This window comes from Martes martes, assembly GCF_963455335.1.
Source record: "Martes martes genome assembly, chromosome: 4".
Lineage (NCBI taxonomy): Eukaryota > Metazoa > Chordata > Mammalia > Carnivora > Mustelidae > Martes > Martes martes.
Window position 1 is genome coordinate 106,959,165 of NC_137891.1, and position 22,119 is coordinate 106,981,283.

General features: G+C 40.9%; 1 protein-coding gene across 5 annotated transcripts in view; it reads right to left on the minus strand.

Annotated features, from left to right (window-relative positions):
* CDC14A (cell division cycle 14A) overlaps positions 1-22,119 on the minus strand; it is a gene marked incomplete at its 3' end in the record, with an annotated part of 171,167 nt that overhangs the window by 16,865 nt on the left and 132,183 nt on the right. For 2 of the 5 annotated variants that reach the window (XM_080801548.1, XM_080801546.1), the window contains 5 exons: positions 18,948-19,107; positions 8,560-8,675; positions 6,755-6,802; positions 4,201-4,323; positions 3,175-3,508 (listed from right to left, as the gene is read on the minus strand). In XM_080801548.1, the coding sequence (XP_080657674.1) occupies positions 3,175-3,508; positions 4,201-4,323; positions 6,755-6,802; positions 8,560-8,675; positions 18,948-19,107 (781 nt within the window). Of the gene's footprint in view, positions 1-3,057; positions 3,509-4,200; positions 4,324-6,754; positions 6,803-8,559; positions 8,676-18,947; positions 19,108-22,119 lie in introns of those variants that run through there. The other 3 variants (XM_080801545.1, XM_080801544.1, XM_080801547.1) reach the window with 2 other exon arrangements.

Sequence of the window (22,119 nt, forward strand, 5' to 3'; positions counted from 1 at the left end):
AAAACTCCTCTGAATGTCAGGGAGGGAAAACTGATTTTTTTTTTTTTTACAGTGAGTAGGTTAATAAATATGAAACCTTGTGCATTGCCCTGGGCAGTACAAACCTTGAGGCTCACAGAAGAGGCCAAATAAATAAAAATAAAATCGGATGGTTTCTCAGCTTTTTGTCACCACCAGAAGAATTCCTTAACATTTGCTCTTGTTTTCTGTGTTAAAGCATTTAATGACAGAACAAGGAAATCATTTTTACATTTTTCTGGGGGCTGAACTGCTGCATAAAGTGAGAGAGCAATTGCAGCTTTCAAGAGATGCTAATTGCAGCTTCTAAAATATTAGACTCCCTCTAAACACACGTCACCCTCATCCCCTAGGAGTTTCTGGGTCTTTCTTAAAGGTGCTGGGAGGATATTGCCATACAGACTTCCTTTCCTACCCAAGGATTTGAAAACATTTCTGTTGAGTGATTTATTCCTTGCTCTTCAGGGGCCACATGCCCCACAGCTTAGGAAGCCCTGGAGAGAAGGACCACCTTCTTAGGGCAAGAAGCCCACAATTAGAAAAGCTGTATTGGACCGATAAAGGGAAACAACTCACCACCTCCTGCTTTATTCCACATAACACGGGAATTTCCATCTGAATTTAGACTTTCTACCAGCAAGCTAGCAGGGTAGGACTTGGGAGCCTTCCCTCCCACAGAGGTTTTCTAGCAAAGATAAAGGAGCAAAAAGTCAGCTCTAAGAGACCTGCTACTTCTTACTTCCCGGGAGGGTGAGAAGGAGGAAAATGTTGTCATGCTGGCAATTCTATTTATAAATGCTTCTCTTTACAATAAGATGACAAATTTAAGAGGCAGAAGAGGGGAACAGCAGCAGCTGCCCACACAGACTATTACTTTAAATTTAATTATTGGAAAATCACTCTATTCAGGCCAGGAGAGGGATAGGGAGGAGGAGGAGAGGTGAAGACAAATAATAAAATATGGAATAACACCGAAAACTAAATTATATAAATACAGGAGGTGGGGAGATCAACATTCACCCAGAGATGTATCCCCATACTTCAACTAGCCAAGAGGAAAACTGAGATCCAGAAAAAGTAGAACGTTATTCGTTGTCAAGCTCCTGATGCTTTCAGTATTCAGCTACAAATGTAGATTTCACTAACTCTTTAGCCACGAAATCAGCAAAATATGTATGTAATTACCTACATATCTGTATGTGTAACACTTTTTCCAAAAATGAACAGATCTGTACTCTGGTCTAAAAGTGAGGCTGACCCACAATCAGCATATAAAAATGCTGACAATTCAACTCCAGCTGGGAAGCACATGATTTGTAAACCTTGTTGTGAAAAGGGAAATATCTATAATTTTCCATCGAACCCTCGAATTACTAAGATTAAAGTTTTACCGATACACCTACACCCATAATAGAGTGGGATCAGAGGCAAATTAAGGGGTGGAGTGGCCTGGCAGTTGCTTGGGGCCCTGATCTATACAGGAATCTAAAATAATGTTGAAAAATATCATGGGGAATAAAATCTTATGGGGAAAATTATACAGTTGACCCTTGAACAATGCATGGGTTGGGGTGCTGGCTCCAACCCAGTCAAACATCTGCACCCCCCAAACTTTTGATTCCCCTAAAACTTAACTAGCAATAGCCTACTGTTGACAAGAGGCCTTAGCAAGAACATCAACAATTAATATATGTATTATATACTGTATTCTTATAATAAAGTAAACTAGAGAAAAGGAAATGTTATTTGGAAAATCATAAGAAAGAGAAAACATACTTACTGTACCGTATTTATTGAAAGAAATCCATGAATAAGTTAACCCTTGCAGTCCAAGCCTGTGTTGCTCAAGGGTCAACTGTACGTGCCAGGAAGGACTGCGTGTGCACAGAAGAGGGGAAAAAACCTCTGAAGAGAGGCTGAGGTAGGGTTGTGAGTTGTAATGTGTCCAACCAACACACACATGCACTGCGTCCTCGTGTTAGGAAAGGTGGTCCCTAAACCACCATCTAAGAAAAGTGGGTCTCATTAACTATTCCCATGGGGCTACTGTTCCCCAAGAAAGGCACGCTGCCCTCTCCCCTGCTCCCCTGCAGAAATCAGCCTCTCCCTGGACAACGGCTGAGGACATGTTTGAAGAATAGCGGGCATGAAGGAGTCCCGGGGTCCCAGCCCTCCCAGGACCCTGGAGCTGCCTTGTGCCCGGACTGGAATCATTCCGATTCATATTTCTTTGATCTCTGAGATTAATTTCTCTTTCCCATCCTGTCCTTGTTCTCTCAACTCAAAGCTCACATTCTCATAGATCTCCATTCCCTTTGAGGCAATCAAAATATGTGACTAAAGTGATTCACAGCATGGGGTGAAGCAACAGATTTGACCGAACAGGGATTTGTGGCTAAGGGGGGGGGGGGGGCTTGGCAACCTAAATCCTGAGTTCATGAGGAGAATGTGTTTGGCGATCTTTCATCCTGCCTCTGGAAGAGTGATGGCTAATTCTAAACATCTTCCTGATACTCTGCTTTCCCTCCCCTCCATCCCAGATACCGACTTACGAGCCTTCCTTATCAACACCTTCCATTTGCCATTTTGTTAATTCTGCGGGGGTCAGTCCCCTGCAGAAGGTGACATATTCAGGGACCTAATGGTTAGTTCTGAGAAAGGTCCTATTCATTCAGCACCTTCCACATTTGAATACTCTGAAATTCATTCATTAACATATGATGTAGAAAAGCGATGATTCCTACCACCACCACAACCAAAGCCAGTACCGTCTATTGTACGAATCAGCTCCTGGCTTGGCACCAGGTACCCTGAGTGAATTGCAAACTTAACTGAAAAGTAACCTGAGTCAACAGTGTCCACGACAAAGGGAATAAAAGCTGTTTCCCTTGGAAGAGAGATCACCTAAAAAGGAGTGGGAGGAGGAGGACCAAAAGAAAGGAAGGAAGAAGCCCCAGTTGAAACTTGGCATTTACTTGAAGAGGAGCCAGCAGAATGGACGTGCATAGACAGTTTCACAGCACAGAGGGAAGGCATCGCTCAGAAGGCTTCCTTGGCGCTGTTAAATTTCTTGGGTGGCAGCCTCGGCTGGGAAGGCAAGGCACAAAAGTTGTGCTCAGGGTTCTGAGGACCAACAGGTGGTGTCTGCGAACTTACGGGGATCGAACGGCTCAGGAATCTCGCTGAGGAAGAAGAGAGGCCGGTGTACGAGGGCCGGAGGAGGGTGGGGTGCTCCTCCGTCTTGACGCTGTGGGGGCTCGGCTGGCTGCTCAGGGTGCTCCCGCTGCTGTTGTTGCTTCTGCTGTACTGGTTGTTGTTGAGCTCAGGGTAATTTCTGGCAGGTGGCTGGGAGCTGCCGTTCAAGAGGTTGGTGAGTGGACTGGCTACGAAACCCGCCTTAGAGGACGAGGAGGCCTTTTTGTTCTCTGGCTCCTGTGTTGCGGCATTCAAGTTGCCTAGAGAACTGGCTAGCCGGGAGTTTATGGAAAAGCTGAATGGAAAACACAGGTTGGGGAGGGGGGACATAGACAACGATGTAGACTCATGCGGAGTTCATGTTTCTAACACACATAATTAGGACATGAGGGGAATGGGATGCAGATAGTTCTGATCAATGCAAATGGCGACAGAATGGCTTCTTTATTGCTCTTGGTGATGGTATCATATGGGGCCTTGAGTTACACCCGTTAACTTCCTGTCTAAGCAGTTAATTAAGACCCAAGAAGCTGGCCTAACCACTCTGACTGGATATGTTGAGATAGAACATCTGGGGGTTCTATGCGTCCTGAGGTAGAGAGTAAATGAAGAGGCCCATATAACAGGAGAGCAAAACATAGACTTCAGTGTAAGACTTAACTTACACGTACTCATTCTAATGTCTCTGCCCATCACAGGAGAAACGACAATACCACATAGCATTAGTCTGTGCCACGGAACTCCAAATTCCTGATCGCGTTAGGAAAGCTGGAGCTTCACTACAGAAAGGGAAGCCACATGGCTCTCCCTCCACAGCCTTGTCCCCCACCACATGAGACAGAACAGAAGCCCCGGAGGGTCACAGAGCCATCTGTGATTCCTCCTCTTCTCCCTGATCCCCTCCTCTGACAAACTTCAGCCAAACTCATTGTGTGCTACGGCCTCCCGCTACTTCCTGCCAGTATCTGAGAAGTAGAGAAAAATTACCTTCTTACACTGGCACCCGAGGACAAAGAACCTCTGTTTATCCTCTTGGCCGTCGCTGAAGGGGACAAAGCCACTTTCGAGGTCTTCAAAGTAGTTGCAGATCCTTGTGGGGACGAAGTCAATCTTTGTGGAGAAAAAAAGGGCAAAATGTCACACAAAAGCTGTGTCATCTTAATATTCAGCAATCACCTAAGACACGGTAAACTATTAACATTAAAGAGATCACAGCAGGTCACGACAACAGTGACAGGAGCAGCAGTCAAGGCTGACAGAGCACTTGCTCTGTGCCAGGCTCTCTTCTGAGAACCTTATAGACAGTAGTCAGCTCATCCTCACAACAGGATGTTGTCTTAGCTACCTATGAGGTAGCTAAGACAGCAATCCTCACTCTGCAAGAGAGGAAACAGAGCCACAAAGGAAGAGCTCCTCATCCAAAGTCACTCAGTGAGCAAGGGACAGAGCTGGGATTCCAATCCAGGGTCCAAAGTCCTGTCCATCACCAGGATCTTGCCATGTTGGTCGTCCCTTCTTTGATGGCAGCGTTCATTCTTTGCACGTCCTTAGATTCTACTTCTTTATATTTTAAATCTGTCTTCTTCTTTCCACTCTACAACTGCCCTAGCTGAGGCCATCACTATTCCTTCCTCGTGGCTACTAGCAACATCTTATAATCTTATTCCTTAAAATTCAAATTCTGAAGAGCCTCTGGTAGAATCTAAAATATTTAATTATGTCGCTCTGCTGTTTAAACCATTTAATATTTCCTCAGTGCCCAGGAAGCCTGAGCTCCTTGGCTATACTTATGAAACCCTCCTATCTGGCATTAGCCTTTGTGAACAGGTCCTTTCTTTCCACGCTTTCCCACTAGAGATCTCTCCTCCAGTGACACAAACTGTTCTGCGTTCCCTGAATGGACAGAACTCACACCTGTGTCCAGCCTATGCTGTTTTTCCTGCCAGAGCATCTTCTCCTTCCCTTACTCCCCCTCCACCTCCATCTGCCTCATTCCATTGCTTATCCTTTGCTGGTCCAATCAGCTGGTACCCTATAGAGCCAGCCTTCACTGAATTCCCAGGCAGGGTAAGTATCCTGTTTCATCATATATTCTCACAGTAAATCATAGCCCTCATGCTCTATTTCATTGTCTGGTATTTATTTTCTTTGATATAAGCTCCACTGAGGACAAAGGACTGTCTTTCATTTCTATTCCCAGTGGCTAGTCCAGTGCGAGACTCAGAGAGGATGTTCATTAATGTTTGAGGGAAAACAGACTCAAACTGGGACAGCCAGGGTCCAGTCACAGTTTTAATACCAAACCTGTTTAAACACACCTGGACCTTGCTTTCCTATCTGCTCTAGAAAAGCTTACTTACTTGTAGACTCTCTCCTTCATCATCCTCCCCAAACATCCCTCCCAAACAACATTTTAAGTATATGTTTTGTCTCTAAAACAAGAATGGGAAAAGTGGTACAAGGAAGCAGCTCAAGTTTCTGGAGAAGTCTGGGTCCTCTCAGAATTGCCCACACAAAACAACCCTAAAACCTCGGGCTGAATAAGAATCAGAGGTGAGGGGGCACCTGGGTGGCTTAGTGGTTAAGCCTCTGCCTTTGGCCCAGGTCATAATCTCAGGGTCCTGGGATCAAGCCCCACATCGTGCTCTCTGCTTGGTGGGGACCCTGCTTTCCCTCCTCTCTCTCTCTGCCGCTCTGCCTACTTGTAATCTCTCTCTCTCTCTCTCTGTCAAGTTAAAAAAAAAAAAAAAAGAATCAGAGGTGAGGGGTGAATCAGCTTTCCATCCCTATCATGTCAACAGTCTTGGCCAACATGTCCACGGCCCTCACCAAGGCCTATATGGCACTTTGGAACCCCTGGTGCCTTGAAACCACCCCAGGACTGTTGGGGGGCATTTGTTCCAGAGAGAAACACTAATGTTTCCCCTTCAGATGGAGGATGGGGAAGGAAATAAAACTAGAAAATAAAGAACAAACACATGTAAAATGAGGGGGGAAGAGGGCTAACAGAAGTGTTAAAACCTCAAGGCAAACTCGGTCACTGGATTGAAAGGCACTTTGCCATGCAAGTGTAGTTTCTTAGAGACCCCAGAACGTGCCGGAAGCACAGACTGTACTGATGTCACTACCGTGGCCATACCTACGGATACCTCAGGAAAACCAAAATCCCCTTCATGGTGAGCATTAAAAATAAAGTGTAGCATAGGGGCGCCTGGGTGGCTCAGTGGGTTAAAGCCTCTGCCTTCGGCTCGGGTCATGATCCTGGGGTCCTGGGATCGAGCCCCGCATCGGGTTCTCTGCTCGGCAGGGAGCCTGCTTCCTCCTCTCTCTCTGCCTGCCTCTCTGCCTACTTGTGATCTCTCTGTCTGTCAAATAAATAAATAAAATCTTAAAAAAAAAAAATAAAGTGTAGCATAAAAATCTGGAACAGAAAGGAAGGGACTTAACCAGTTTTGGTTTTCACCAGTTTGGGGGTTGGGAAATGTATCTAAAGGGGAGCACTTATTTACAAGCTACTAGAAATTCACCTCAGTAACAGTACCTGATAGGCTGGGACACTGCTCTTGGGTGCCCTTTCATATCATCCAACCTACGGAAATCAAAGACAAATGCTCATGCATCACTGGGTTCACACATTAAAGCAAAGACCAAAAGGCAGAGCATGTGGAGTTAGACCAGTAAAAATATTAAACTTGTAAAAGGAAGAAACCTCCTAAATGGATATTAGTACTCATCCCGTTTCTAAAAGAAATCCCAGAACCAGCAGGAAACCCATTTCAGTCATTTTGTTTCATCTTGAATTTAATTTACAGCAAATTGCTTTAAATCAGAAGGCAGTTAAAAAAAAATGTTCAATGATGATACCATGATGCCGTTAGGAAAAACTGAATTCTAAAAAAATTTCAGAGAATTAAAAAAAAAAGAAAAATCATATTGGAATCACCTTCTAAAATTTGTGTAGTGGAGATTCTCTTACTTCTTTTGCCTACTTATGTGCCAAGTTATATGCCAATTTATCCCTCCCTGCCCCTTATGATTTCTTCAGAATCAAATCTATATCTGTTTGAAATTAATTAATAAAGCCATTTTTTAAGAGTTTCAAGGGAAAACAGGGCAAATAAAGAGATTAGTGGTCTTGAAGAACTTTCCACGGACGTCGATGGTACCCACAGCGAGCAGAGCACACACTGCACAGTACTGGGTATGACTAGCAGCTCCATTCCAACTCCATCCCACGGGGGAAGGATCGAACCTCTCTAACCTCAAGCAACCAATCCAAACATGGGTGATGATACATACCTTTTGTGTTAACTCGGTTAACCCTCATATCTAGACTAAGCACCCACCATGGCTCCTGACCATAGTAGCTGCTCAGTGAATGATACGTCTCTTCAGTTTTCTGTGGCAGCTGGCGGTTACTACTAAGCACCAGCCTTGCTATCCCATCTTCTCCTGTTGCTATAGAAAACGATCCCCTTGAATTTGGGCCACATAAACCTTCTTTCCTCAGGTCAGGGAACCAGTACTCAAAGTTCAGACCTAATCCAACTTGTGTTCTAATCCTCCCAGATAACACATGAAAACTGAACTCTCTGTGAAGCTGTTTGACATGTTATCACGCTGGCAAAACACTCTTCTTGCTGTGCCTGTCTCTCACTTAAAAAGTAGCCATCTCCCATTATAATCATTTGTGAACTTGTCACCAGCCCACATGTTACAGTAAGGAATCTGGAAGATATTCACAGATTTCTGCACCTACATTGATCCTGAAGACTTTCTTTTTTAACTAATCCGAACCATGAGCACGTTCCAGGTAGTGTGATTACAAGTCAGGTTCCATCAATTGGTTCTGATTCGTAATTTTAGACTTCAAACTCAGGATGGTTGTAACTTTACAGACACAGGTAAGAACTGTTTATTCAATTCTCAGATACAGAACATTAAGCTAAGGAGCGAGGATATACCAAAGCTTGGCATTTAATACTTTTCTGCCCTCTCTAGATTCAAAACAAAAGCCTCAGCACACCTGTAAGACAGGACACCCACTCGTGGGGGAAGAGTAGAATTCCAAAAGGAATTTTGAGCACAGTCCCAGGGACACCCAAGGGCACAGCAGTTTAAGGTGGGATTCCAGAGGCTGAGAGTTTACAGGAGCTGCTGTCTGTAAGCTTCTAAAACTTAGCTGCTCCCTACAGTGACTGGATAATAAACCACACAAAACAGTAATAAACCAGAAAACAAGAGGTAAACATGGCTCTTGCAGAATGATAGTCAAAAGAGAAGAGTAAATGTTCTATCCACAAATGGAGGCACAATACAAACTTAAAAGTTTAAAATGGATCCTACCTAAATGCACAGGATGGTGAGGAGCGTGGCTGTCTCTGACTTTTTAAGGCACGTAGTTTGTCTCCCTGGGTTATACTGTTTTTCATTTCCACATCATCATCCTCTTCTAAATTATTCTGGAAAAAAAATGCATGTTCCATAGAAAGGTTATTATGGAAAATTTTGCTGGTCAAACTTCAAATCAAAGCATTGGTATGAATGTGGTAGAATTTAAAAGGAGCTCGTTCTTACAACAGACCACAGCCAAAGAGACTCTCATGGAAACAAAATCATGCTTTGGAATATAGCTCAGATACAGGCTGACTCAATAGATACATTACAAATATGTTTCCAGAGACAACTAGGATCAGTCACTGCAAATTTTATAACTTGTTTACAAAAATGAAAGATAAAACAATTTAGGATATCTAGACAACAACTTACTAGGATCGATTAACACCAGTAAAAGCACTCAAGACCTTTCCGGAAGGAGTTAAAGCTTAGTAGATTGGGAAAGTGTTTCCTGCTGAAGTAAGTTTTGTAGGTTGAAAAATAGAAGTATCATACAAGGTCTTTTCACATGCTAGCTCACATTTCATTCTTACAACTCAGGGTAGGGAGGACTTTGTTGCCCATAAAGATGAAAAAAAGGAGGTGCTCATAGAAGAATATTGCCCAAGCTCCCCAAAGCTCTTCATAACAGCTATGATTTTAAAATCAGACTTCTTGACCCCAAATACAACAGTACACTAACACTGCACCAGTAAAGATTTTATTTTGCCCACTTCCTCCCCTGAATAATTCATATGCCTTGAATTTGCTAATTCCTTGCAGCCGTAAAAGTTCTCTCCCCTCTTTAAAGCTAGAACTTTTACTTGACGAAAGAGATACAAAAATATATGTCCCTCTGTCACATTCTAGTCATTTCTGATAGCCATTCCTGGCTCAAAACACTTCTTTGCTCCCTGCCACATAGGTTGGGTTGCATGGCTACATCTGGGGTCTGTAGGCATGTCCTGGGTGAAAAGACCACACCCTACTACTTTAACTCGGAGTTTGAAAAAGCAGAATAGACATACAAAGCACACACCTGGAAGGAAAGAAGAAGAAATGAAGAAGAAAGCTTCCTAGAGGAGGAAATCCCTTAACTGAGCATTGAAGAATGAGTATGGAGTGAAGCAGGCCATGATCACAGGAAGGGTCATGCTGGCAAAGAACACCAGTCCAACAGTCACAGGCTCATGGAAACTTAAAGTCAGACCAGATTCTCTTAAAGTCATAAGTTGCTCATCTACAGAGTCTTCAGGAATCGGTTATACTATCTCTGACCATACAACCCCAGTGGGGAGGAATCCATTACACCCAAGGAAGTCTGCAGGAACAGAAATAAGGCAGGCCTGAAGGCCAGGCTTGCTAGCAGGATGGCACACCCGAGGAAGTGGGCTTAGCTTCACCCAGCCATTAACATGGGTGTTGCTACCAGTTACTTGTACCTGATGGAAGGACCGGCACACAGTAGGAGTCTCTAGAATATGGGACTGGGTTCTTGAATGACCTGACAGGATCCTCACCCTTATTGGTCAGGTTCCTTGTCCAATGGGCACCTTTGTGGGAAAGCCAGGAAAAGCTCCTTTGTCCTTCCAACCAGGAGGATCTTTGTATTCCTTACTCTGAAATGCCTTCAAAATTCTTTTTTTAAAAAAGATTTTATTTAATTTATTTGATCGAGAGAGACCCAGTGAGAGAGGGAACACAAGCAGGGGGAGTGGGAGAGGGAGAAGCAGGCTTCCTGCTGAGCAGGGAGCCCCATGCGGGGCTCGATCCTAGGACCCTGGGATCATGATGGGAGCCGAAGGCAGACGCTTAGTAACTGAACCACCCAGGCACCCCTACCTTCAAATTCTAAGGAAAAGTGAGCTTCAATTCAACCCAACAAACATAAAGGTAGAACAAAGACACAAAAATTGACCTCCCACACAATCTCTCTGAGAAAACTATTAGAGGATGTATGTCAGGGAAAAGTTAAGAAGACAGGAGGAAATCCAGGAAAATTAGGACTCCAACTGCAGAGTATGGAAAGAAGGGCTCAGGTTGGAACCGTAGAGTAGGGCTAGAGAACAATCAGTCCAGGCTGGAAAGGAGAAGCCTCTTAGGGAAAAGAATGAACTTGGTAAAGTTTTTTTGCTGTGTCCAGATTTTGAAAAAATTTTAAATTTCTTGGCACAACTGGGGGGAGGAGGGAGTAGCCTTATTTTTTCCCAAGGAAAAAAATATACAGAAAACTCTGCAAATAAAAAGGCAATTAACTCACATCTGAACTCATATAACACTGTGTCAACTATATGTCAATAAAAAATAAAATAAATAAATATAAAACACCACAAAAATAGCTAATTAACTCTGGGAAAAACAAAGAGAGGTTCAACAAAGGAAACAGAGTAGACTACCAACCTCAAGAGTGAACAATCCTTACATAGTAATAATGACATATTATTGGTTTTAACCAAAAATTATGATGTAGCTGTATTGGGAAGCACAGGGGAGTGAGAATAACATCTCAGGGGAGAGGGAAGCTAAAATCCCGTCCACCACAACCAGGAGGCAATCAAAAAATGTCCAAAATCAATAAACTGTTTTAAATAGCATCACAAGCAAGACACTGATATGCAGAAATATGGTAGTGAAAATGCTGGTATCATTTGCTTAGAGGTTCCCCCTTCTGCGGTTGGGTTTGGGAGTTGGTCGAGAACAGACTAATATTTTTTATTAGAATTCAGTAATTTTTGACACTTCTAAAAGTGTGATCACAGGTTACGTGGAAAAAATCAATACTAATTTAACAAGATACACAATTAAACAAAAAAAAATGGTATGTTTTACATTATAGTTATGTTACAAGTTACAAGTATTTTCTCTCCCACTTCATTATGTATCTGAAAGGTAAAATCTTTTAAATATAATATATTTCCAATGTAGAAAACAATGAAAACACTGCAACAGAGAGCCACGCCCCTAACTAGCCAGATTTAATATATTTTCTACTTAAGCTCCTTCTCTTAAGGAGTTTACTTAAATACCCTAGCTCTCAAAGAAAAAGAAAACACTACTTATTAAGTCCCAGCTCCTCTCAACCTCTGGAGAAGGAAACCATGTCTTTTCTAAAGGGGGGAAAAAAAAAAAAAAAAATATATATATATATATATATATATATATACACACACACATATATACACACACACACATATATCATGGGGGAAAATACATATATATTAATTTTATATTATATATTATATATAAAATAAATATACATATATATTTTTTCCCCTATGATACTTGTTTGTATGTAATGACAAAATACAGATAAGAGTGAAAAAAATATTAAAACCACCTACATATTTACCATCAAAAAACCAAACCCATTAGCATTCTGGCATATAGTCTTCCAGATTTTCCCCCATGTTATACATACCATCCCCCAACATACTTCTTCTTGACAAAAAAAGGTTGAGTTACATATATGCTGCCCTATAACTTACTTTTTCACCTGAAAGATACATTGTTGGAAGTATTTCTGTATAAATTTAAAAAACCAAAACCCCCCAAACCTCTCTATTATTATTCTTTGTGGCTCCATAAAATTCTATTGTCTAGAGACACCAAATTTCATTTATTTTCCCTTGGTTCAGGCTGTTCTCTGTCTTTCATCACTATAAACAGCTCCAACAAACATCCTCCTCTATACATATGGCTTTTAAACACTGTCCTATTATATTATGGCTTTTAAACACTGTCTTAAGATGGATTCATAGAAGTGGAACCTCTAAACGCATTGTACAGTCTCCCACCATGCTTCTTCAAACGGTCATCCATTTCAAACTCCAACTGGCAATCTTTAGTTTTATTCCCCAAATCCCTGCTAATAATGCCTACATTCTTTATTTAATCTCACACAACCTGAGAGGCAGAAACAGGATCTTGTCATTGAGATTTGTGTTTCTTTAATTTTTAGGGAAGTAGAAATAAAACAAAGTGTTTACCAGCCATGAGGATCCCCATTTTGTTTTGTACGTGGCATTTTCACACTGATTTTTAAGCCTTCTTTACATTAAAAAAAAAAAACAAAACCCTAATTTGAATATGTAGCAAACATTTTCTCCTACATGGTGACTGCAAGGAGAATGAACGGGAGAACGATAAGTCTTTGGGCGTGGGGGGGGAGAGGGGGACACAGTTTAGTGGCTCCTGCAGAGGTCTGGTGACAGGTGACAGACTGGACTAGGTGTGAGAGAACACTTAAATCAGGACCTGGGGATGGAAGGGGGAGGGGAAAAGATCCAGACATGCAATACTGGTCTGAAGAAATCTACTAAAATATAAATCATGTCATCTTTTTTTATTATGTTATGTTAGTCACCAGAAAAAGACAATTATCATATGGTTTCACTTACTTGTGGAACGTGAGCATAGCATGGAGGACATTAGGAGGAGGAAGGGCATAATGAAGGGGGGGGGGAATCACGTAATTTTTTTTTATCTCAGTGTATCATCCTTTATTTTATTTCTGTGGCTTTTGTATGAAGCTTCAGGCATTTTTAGGACTAAGAGGTACAGAACATATAAGCCATAAAATTCTCACTAGGAGATTAACGGCCTTCAAAATCTTGACAAAAAGTTTTACAATGTTATTCAAAATACATTTAAATTAAATGACAGAATTAAGAAACTAGAGAGCTGTAAGAAAGAGGACCCTGGCCTTCTGGAATCCTGAGTATGACATAGACATGAATAGAACTAAGCTCTGTATTTATCAGGGCACCTAGAACACAAACACCTGTGAAGGGAAAAAATATTAGAAAACACAGTTCCTTTTCTCATGAGGGCATGAATCAATCCCAACAAACGGTAGACCTGGGGCCGGCCATTTGAAGACTTCTCAACAGGTGCTGGGAGGTCTCATTCTTTCTACCAAATTCATTCCTTAAAATAACTGATAAATAGTCACAACCGGTGAATGCAGGGAACCTGGCCTAGACTTCCCTTGTGCTCCAGCCCCTCTCCCCGCAGAGTCCCCGTGCATATCCTCTCTGGCCCCGAGCTGCTTAAATCCCCTAAAATCTGCTGAAAAGAAACAAAGTCACATGGTTGCTGGTGGAACAAAGTCAGAAAGCCTAGTCCAGGGAAGACCCTCATATCTTTGCTCCCCAAAGAGGCAGGTCTGTTGTCAGACTCCCCACTGCCCTCCGGAGGGTCTGAGTACCAGCTCTTTCTTTCAGATACCAGCCTGCCCTACATAAAGGCAGGAAAATGAGAGCAAACCAAAATACATAAAGAAAGACCATTTCAAAAGATGTACTTATTTACAGATGATGGTCTAGCTAAAGAACAAATAATAGTTGCAAACTAGAAAGATTTATTTTATGCCATCGGTTGTTCTCTAAATACAGACAAGATGAAAAAGAAAATAAAATATGTGCATAGGTTTCAGTCGGATAAAGTAATGACTGACCAATGCATTAATCCAATGGTGACAGAGTAAGTGACTGGGGAGGCAATGGTGTGTGCCATTAAGAAAAAAATCTATTAGACAAAATATAGCACACTAGGGAAAAAAGACGGAAGAGTTATAATAGAAAAATGACATAAAAAGAGAGTTTGAAATAGAAATGAGTAAAAATAGAAGTGAAAGGATTGGAAGAAAAAGATGATAATGGATTTTTAGTAGGTTTAAGTGATTTGGCTGGGTCATCTCCAAAATTTCAGCTCTCGGATGCTGAAACTGTGAGATGTAAAAGCTGAGGAAAGGCAAAGATATAATCTCATAACAAGCTGCTTCTGATCATATAAAGTTTGGATTTATCAGAGCCCCCAAGTCCATCTTCCCTCCTTCCTCGGCTGCCACCGTTGAGACCTTTATCCCCTGGGACCACTCCCCCTTCACCAACTTCCTGGTCTCCCACCCCTGGCCACACAGACCCCAGCACCCCTTTCCTTCACAGCCAGGGAAGTCTGCCCAAACTCTGGCTCTCTGTTGTACTGCCACTCTCCTGTCCTAGAACCTTTCCCGAATCCCAGTGGCATTCAGAATGGAACTGGAATGCCATAGTGGTCCCAAGAGTGGAAAGAACAGTGCTTGAAAGAAGAGTCTTAGAGAGTTAATATTTTACTTCATGGATTTCCTTTTTTTAAAATACACCCTATACATGGGCATTTGGTATAAAAGAGCAAAGGATTTTATAAATCACAGTATCTCCATGACGTAATTAAAACGCTACATTCTTGGAGCACCTAGCTGGTTCAGTCGGTGGAGTGCATGACTCTTGATCTCGGGGTTGTGGGTTTGAACCCCATCCTGGGTGTAGAGATTGCTTAAAAACAAGATCTTTAAACATTAGTTAATTAAATAATTAACTAAAACAGGATATTCTTATTTACCTGTCAATTTATGTGATCTTGGTGGAACGAGCAGCACCTGTACCTAATTAATATCTCTAAGTTAAGAGCATCTGATTGATTGGTGTGCTACTATTGGATTATCACCCTGGAGAAGGAAAAGTTAACAACAATCACAATTCCGGGAGAAATCTACTGCGACAGACTGGCTAAAGTTATGTCCAAACTGACTGATGTAATACACTAAAGCCACACTTAGGACCTCATGGAGAGGCAGCAGGGTACGGAGAGGGGCCGCAGGTGGGTGGCTGAGAGGAGACTCTGAAACCAGAGCTCCTGCACCTAACTGAGAGCTCTACTGTGTACTCTGGGATCTTGGAGAGACACTTTGACTTTCTCTATACCTCAGTCATGCCATCTGTTAAAGGGGACCTAGTAACAATGCCTATTTCATATAGCTGTTATAAGAATTAAGAATTAACCCATGTAGGGGATGCCTGGGTGGCTCAGTCGGGTTATGCGTCTGTCTTCAGCTCAGGTCATGATCTCAGGGTCCTGGGATCGAGCTCCACATCAGGCTCCCTGGTCATCAGGGAGTTTGCTTCTCCCTTTCCCTCTGCTCTTCTCAATCCCCTTCTCCCAGCTCATCCTCTCTCTCTCTCTCTCAAATGAATGAATAAAATCTTAAAAGAAGAAAGAAAGTATTAATCCATGTAAAGTGCCTAGCACAGTGCCTGGCACATAGTAGGTGCTACTTAGGTGCTTGTTACATTCTAAGCTCCTCACTTAACTCCTTAAGTACTGATCCCTTAAAAAGTGTTTTAAATTCCATCTTCTTAAAACCATTTTTTTATAACCCCGATGTATGATGGACCCTCGGATCGCTTCTCGGCCTTTTGGCTAAGATCAAGTGTATGATGGACCCTTGGGCCCTGGCATGTCTAAGTGAGCACTTATTGCTGGTACTAGTTTGTACTTGCGCACAGACTACCTTTGGATAGCTTGGATTATTACCAATTTCATGTCTGTTTTCTTGTTTGTTTTCAATGAAACCATAAGCCTTCCTCTTTCTTTCAAGCACCATTTACGAAGGCCCTGTGAGCTAGGCATAGGCTCATGATGAGGGCAGACAGAAGCCTCGATCTTCACAATGAGTATCACCAGGCTGGGGAGGAGATGTAAGGACCGTGGAGGAAAAATACAGTGCAAGGCAGGAGCACCGAGCAGGGAGCCTAACCTAGAGCCTAACCCATCCCCATAGGATGGGTTGGGTGTATTTCATAGTGCCTAGCCTAGCACTGAAGACCAGGTTCAATCAAGGTAAAGCCTCTGTTTTTAAAAGATTTTTCATAACTCTAAGTAGGCAAAGAGAATTCATTACAGCTGCAGCCTTGCCCATTCCTGTGGCCTAAATCCTTCTGGTTGATCCTTTTTGCCTATTTGCGCGCCTCTTGGGCACTGAAAAACTACATAGCCAAACCTTCCCAATCAGGTAATTACAGAGCTTCCTAACAACCAACCCCAGGAAAATCCCTATAGGCCTGGAAATCAGAAAAATAATTTAGTATCTCATTTTCAATCTGACATTACTTATAAAAAGAGGGGGGTAGCAACCTCTAGAAGAATAGCACCTTTTGGCACTTTCTTTATGTACAAACTAATAAACCCAGAATTTCTATGGGCTTCTATCCTGAACATTGGTCTGGAACTTGAAAATATTAAAATCCTTGCAGCATTCTCAACTTCTTTTCCCACTTGGAATTCACAAGAATGACAAAGATATCGCTACCTCTATTACATTCACTTTTGAGTAAACTAATTCCCCCATATTCATGTACTGTTCTGGAGCCAGCACCTGATAAGAATCACAAGAAAGGGGCTTAAAAGTGTTATTTATGCAATGCATCTCACCTAACTATAAAGTGGTCCAAAACATGTGTGTGTGTGTGTGTGTCACTGTCTGACATCTTAACCACACCATTGTTCTGTGGTATTTCTGAATTCCTGCATTCCTGTGCTCTAATTTCAAAAATCATACCACTACTGAATGGCTAGAGCTAAAGTAATTAATCTGGGGTTGCAAGGAATAAGAAAGAGGAAGAGAAACAGCCCAATATCTGAACACATGCCCATATTTAAAACCGACTTACTTTAAATTTCGTATTTCATTCTTCAGTGATAAATAAATGTTAGTCTTAAATTCAACAAATTGAGATCTAAAAAAGTATGAGAACAAAATGTTCTAACTATTACATGTTAGTTTAATGGGGATTATGATATAGAAAACATTTTATTCCTATAAGATAAATATGTTTCCCAGATGGATGGATAGATTGTATGTGTATCTTTTCAGAGGTCATTATTCAAAGCACTGTTTACGTGAACAAACCTAAGAAGGAAATGCTGACCAGAGCAAGGAAAGCATTCTTGCTTAGCTATATTATCACATTAAAATGTCAGTTCAGATACTTTTGTTTGCTTTGAATAGGCCAGACTACAACACAGAGACAAGAAAAAGTCAACAAGGGCTCGGAACATCAACATGACCTTGGCTAAGATTTACATTTTGTCAGGACAGATGATTCACACAAGTAAACTTAGCCACTTCTTCAGTGGCTGTCCTGGACTAGAGACCACAGGGTTGAAAAATTGGTTCTTCTGGCTGTCTCCATCCTGTGTGCTTGAAGGAAGCCTACTCTCCCTATTGCCAAGCACTCTGGTTATCCCTCTTGGTGAAAGAAACCTGTTTGGCATGCCATTTGTTGACCTAAAGCAGCTAAGATGCATCCTTCCATTTTGGGTTCCCTGAGGGCCCAACGTGAACCACAGTTTTTGCTCAAGACCCCTGTCCAGGCCCAACAGGTCACCGCCTAATAGAATACAAATCCACACTTGCTGCCTGAATATTTTTTTAAGATTTATTTGTTTGAGTGGGGGGAGATGCAGAGGGAGAGGAAGAGAATCTCAAGCAGATTACCCACTGAGCAGGGAGCCTGACATGGGGCTCGACCCCACGACCCCTAGATCATGACCTGAGCTGAAACCAAGAGTTGGGCACTTAATCAACTGACCTCCCAGATGCCCCACTGCTTAAATATTTTCAACAGCTCTTTTTGCTCCCTCAGGGATATAAAAATATAACTACAAACCAAGTGCTTAGTTTCATCCTGTGGTAGAAAGAGCTAAACCAAGAAGGAGATTCCCAGTCTCTAAACAACTCCATGGCTTTCAGCAAGTCATGGGATTCGGTGGGACCCCTGGCTTCGGATCCACACACAAGGGGAAGTAGAACAAATGATTTCAATGTTGCTTCCAGCTCCAAAAATGCCCATGATCCTACCTGTTATTAGTCACTTCCATTTTTAGGTAGTAGGATATAACAGGAAAAACACAGATTCCAAATCAGGTAGATGTGGATTGGAAGCACCAAAGTTAGAACTTCTGACATTCAATTTCCTTGCTATAGAGATCATATTGCCTAGGTAATATTGCTGATTTTACCTATCACCAGCTAGTTGTAAAGATTAAATGGGACCACAGATATCAGCTGTTTAAAATGGTTTGTTTATAATAGAAATACATTAAAAAAAAATTTGCCCCTAATGATATTTGCAACTCTGGACTTTAGAAATCAATATGAATTTGAGACTTTCGAAAAACCACTTGTGGCATATGCTGTTTCTTCAATTGTCACATTAATTCTTTCTTCTTTATATCCACTTCCATCTTCAAATAGAAAATTTGCTATTCTGTCTCCTTTTTGTACATAGTCTCCAAACCAGAATGGCCTCCTTTATAATTATGCTCCTTAAATTACAGCTTTTTTATTTCTAAGGATAATTGCTTTCTTTGCTCTGGATTCTTGTTTTACAGGTAGATGACTCTACACCTAAAAATATTGGTACTCTCAGCATTTCAGAAAAGAGGTATTGCTATGTTATATATGTTCAGCTGGGAAACAAAGAAATACAGAACTTTAGTCCTAAGGAGGCATGTAAATCTTCTTGAGGAACACTCACCTCTCCAAATCTTTCCACGTTTTGTATTTTAGATAAGTTTCCACCTATAGACATATCATCCAAGCTAGAAAGAATTTTATTAATACTTCCTTCACTGGATGGTCTATTTTTCAGCTTGGATCGGAAAATGTCTCCTTGGACCCATAGCGATGCCTGTTTTCTGGAAAAAGGAGAGAAAACAAAATAATCTGTAAAATAAATTACTATCATCTCCTCAGAAGTATAGTATCTTAGAGATAAAAAGATTAGCAGATAAACCTTTACAAGTCAGACTAGAAAGATTATGAAATGTGAGTTTTTTTTTAAAGTCATTTTCTGAAAGTCAGAATTAAGTTATATGAATTAAATTAAATAAATTAAAGTGCTATATGAAAAAAATATTTTCCAATATATGTCTACATAACCATACATGAGTTGCCTATTGAGGTTTTTAGATGCTTACAACAACAATAACAAAAAAAGACTGTGAGCCCATTTGCCTTTTACACATGAATCTGAAATCTGTAAGATACTTCTCAAATGGCAATTTGATATGTCTATAAAAACAGCCCGAGTGAACTGGACTCAAAGATGCACGTGAAGAAACTGAATCAAACAGAGAGTACCTAAAAGACTACGAAATCCTTAATTGTGTGTGGCAGCATGAAAAAACACACAACTTTTGAAGCCCACTTTTTTTTTTTAAAGATTTTATTTATTTATTTATTTGGCAGAGAGGCAGGCAGAGAGAGGGGGAAGCAGGCTCCCTGCTGAGGCTCGATCCTAGGACCCTGAGATCATGACCTGAGTCGAAGGCAGAGGTTTAACCCACTAAGCCACCCAGGTGCCCCTAGAAACCCACTCTTACCACCCAAAAGCAAGGTATAGAGCCTCAATTAGATTATCCTTAAAGAACCAGAAAATGTGCATCATCGGTAAGTTTTCTTTAATACAATAAGGTACAATTTTAACTGTTTTCAAAGTTATAGGAAAAGAACTTAAGATAGGTAAGCAAAATGACAGTCTGGGTTTAAAATTTTTATTGTTAGAGTCACCTTCCTCCATTTCTTTTACCCATTAGATAGTTTTCATTCTATTCTATGTCATACTGGACAAAAGAGAATTAAGCTAAACTTATGACTCCTCATAAGGAATATCAACATCCAGGGAAATAACAGCATTATCAAGGAGATGCTACCAATAAGAACATAGATTTATTTTCTGAGGCAAAAGAAAGACCAAGGAGTATTTTCTCTCAAAGATTCCAAATAATATTCGGGCTAAAACACGAGGAGAAAAACCATGACAAAATATCCTCCCTGAATTGTACTCTCACTGGACCCTCAAGAAAGGAATCCACCATTCCTTTTTAAAAGAGTTTAGTCACAAATCAGAATTTTTGTTTATGATTAAATACTGTTGAAAGTCTTGAAGAAAAGATAAACTTTTAAGTTATACAGCAAAATTTTACATGTGCAATGCCTCCGACCAAGCATATCCATGTGGGTATCACCCTATAGCATCCTTGTATACAAGATACAAAAATGCTTAGTGCAGTGTTATTTGTAATAAAAAGAAAAAACTGGAAATACAGAATGGACTAACAAGCTTATTAACAGTTCATCCACCCTGTGAAAATTATACAACGAGTAAAAAGCCCCGGGCTGGACCTCCACGTAGTAATAAGGAACAGAACAGCAGATATGAAATAAAGCATTCATGAAAGAAAAATGTAAGTGACAGATGGAAGGTATGATGTCATTTTATGTATTAAAGAAGTTATAATTTAGCCAACAGTTTAGTTATCTAGAATATACAGCAACATATTGACCAGTTACTCCCAAGAATAAAAGGAAACTTTTACTTTCTACTGCATGTATACGCTGTTTGGACTTTTTTAAAACAATGTGCCTCATGTGCTTTTGTAAGAAATATAAATGATAAATAAACGGATAGATAGATCAAAGCAGAACAAAGGTAGCGTTAGTATGGAAAGGAACCTTTAAAGTTGCTATCATAAAAGACAGTAGAGAGCACATCACTACATTGTTTTAACAATAGTATTTATAAATATGTTTAGAAAGGAGTCAGTTTACCAAGTGTCCAAAGATTAACAGTGTGGGATGGGATTGGATGGTTGGGAAGCTTTCTTTTTTAAAAAAATATACTATCCTATAAAGAAGATATGGTCCATATATACAAAGGAGTATTATGCCTCCATCAGAAAGGATGAATACCCAACCTTGTATCAACATGGATGGGACTGGAGGAGATTATGCTGAGTGAAATAAGTCAAGCAGAGAGAGTCAATTATCATATGGTTTCGCTTATTTGTGGAGCATAAGGAACAACATGGAAGACATGGGGAGATGGAGAGGAGAAGTGAGTTGGGGGAAATCGGAGGGGGAGACAAACCATGAGAGACTGTGGACTCTGAGAAACAAACTGAGGGTTTTGGAGGGGAAGGGGTGGGGGGTTGGGTGAGCCTGGTGGTGGGTATTATGGAGGGCACGTATTGCATGGGGCACTGGGTGTGGTGCATAAACAATGAATGCTGGAACACAGAAAAGAAAAGAAAATAAATATAATATCCTACTCCACTTTCAAATAAGAGGTGATTTTCCTTTTAATTTTTGTTCACTTTTCAGTATTTTCCAGATAAAGCAAAAGGAAAAGGGAACACTTTTAGTCCTATTTCTGAGACAGACGGTATAGAAGCTTTAGATATATAATATGATGTCCACATATAAGACTAATATAACACTCCTAGCATTGTTATAAAATTGGAATTCATTTAAATTATCTTAAGAAATTTCCAGCATGGGGGCACCTGGGTGGCTCAGTTGTTAAGTGTCTGCCTTCAGCTCAAGGTCATGATCTCAGGGTCCTGGGATTGAGCCCTGTGTCAGGCTCCCTGTTCAGCTGAAAGCCTGCTTCTCCCTCTCCCTCTGCTGGTCCCCCCTGCTTGTGTTCCCTCTCTCTCTCTGTCAAATAAATAAATAAAATATTTTTAAATAAATAAATAAATTTCCAGCATGTTTTAAAATGGATTAAATTTTAAAACAAAAGCCAATGAAATTTTAAAGATCTGAATAAAATAAAAACTCCAGAAATCTACACATAGCAGTTCACTAGGGAGTGTGGTGATATCTGCCTTCTATTATGGCAAAAGGTACTTTTTTGGAAGCAAACC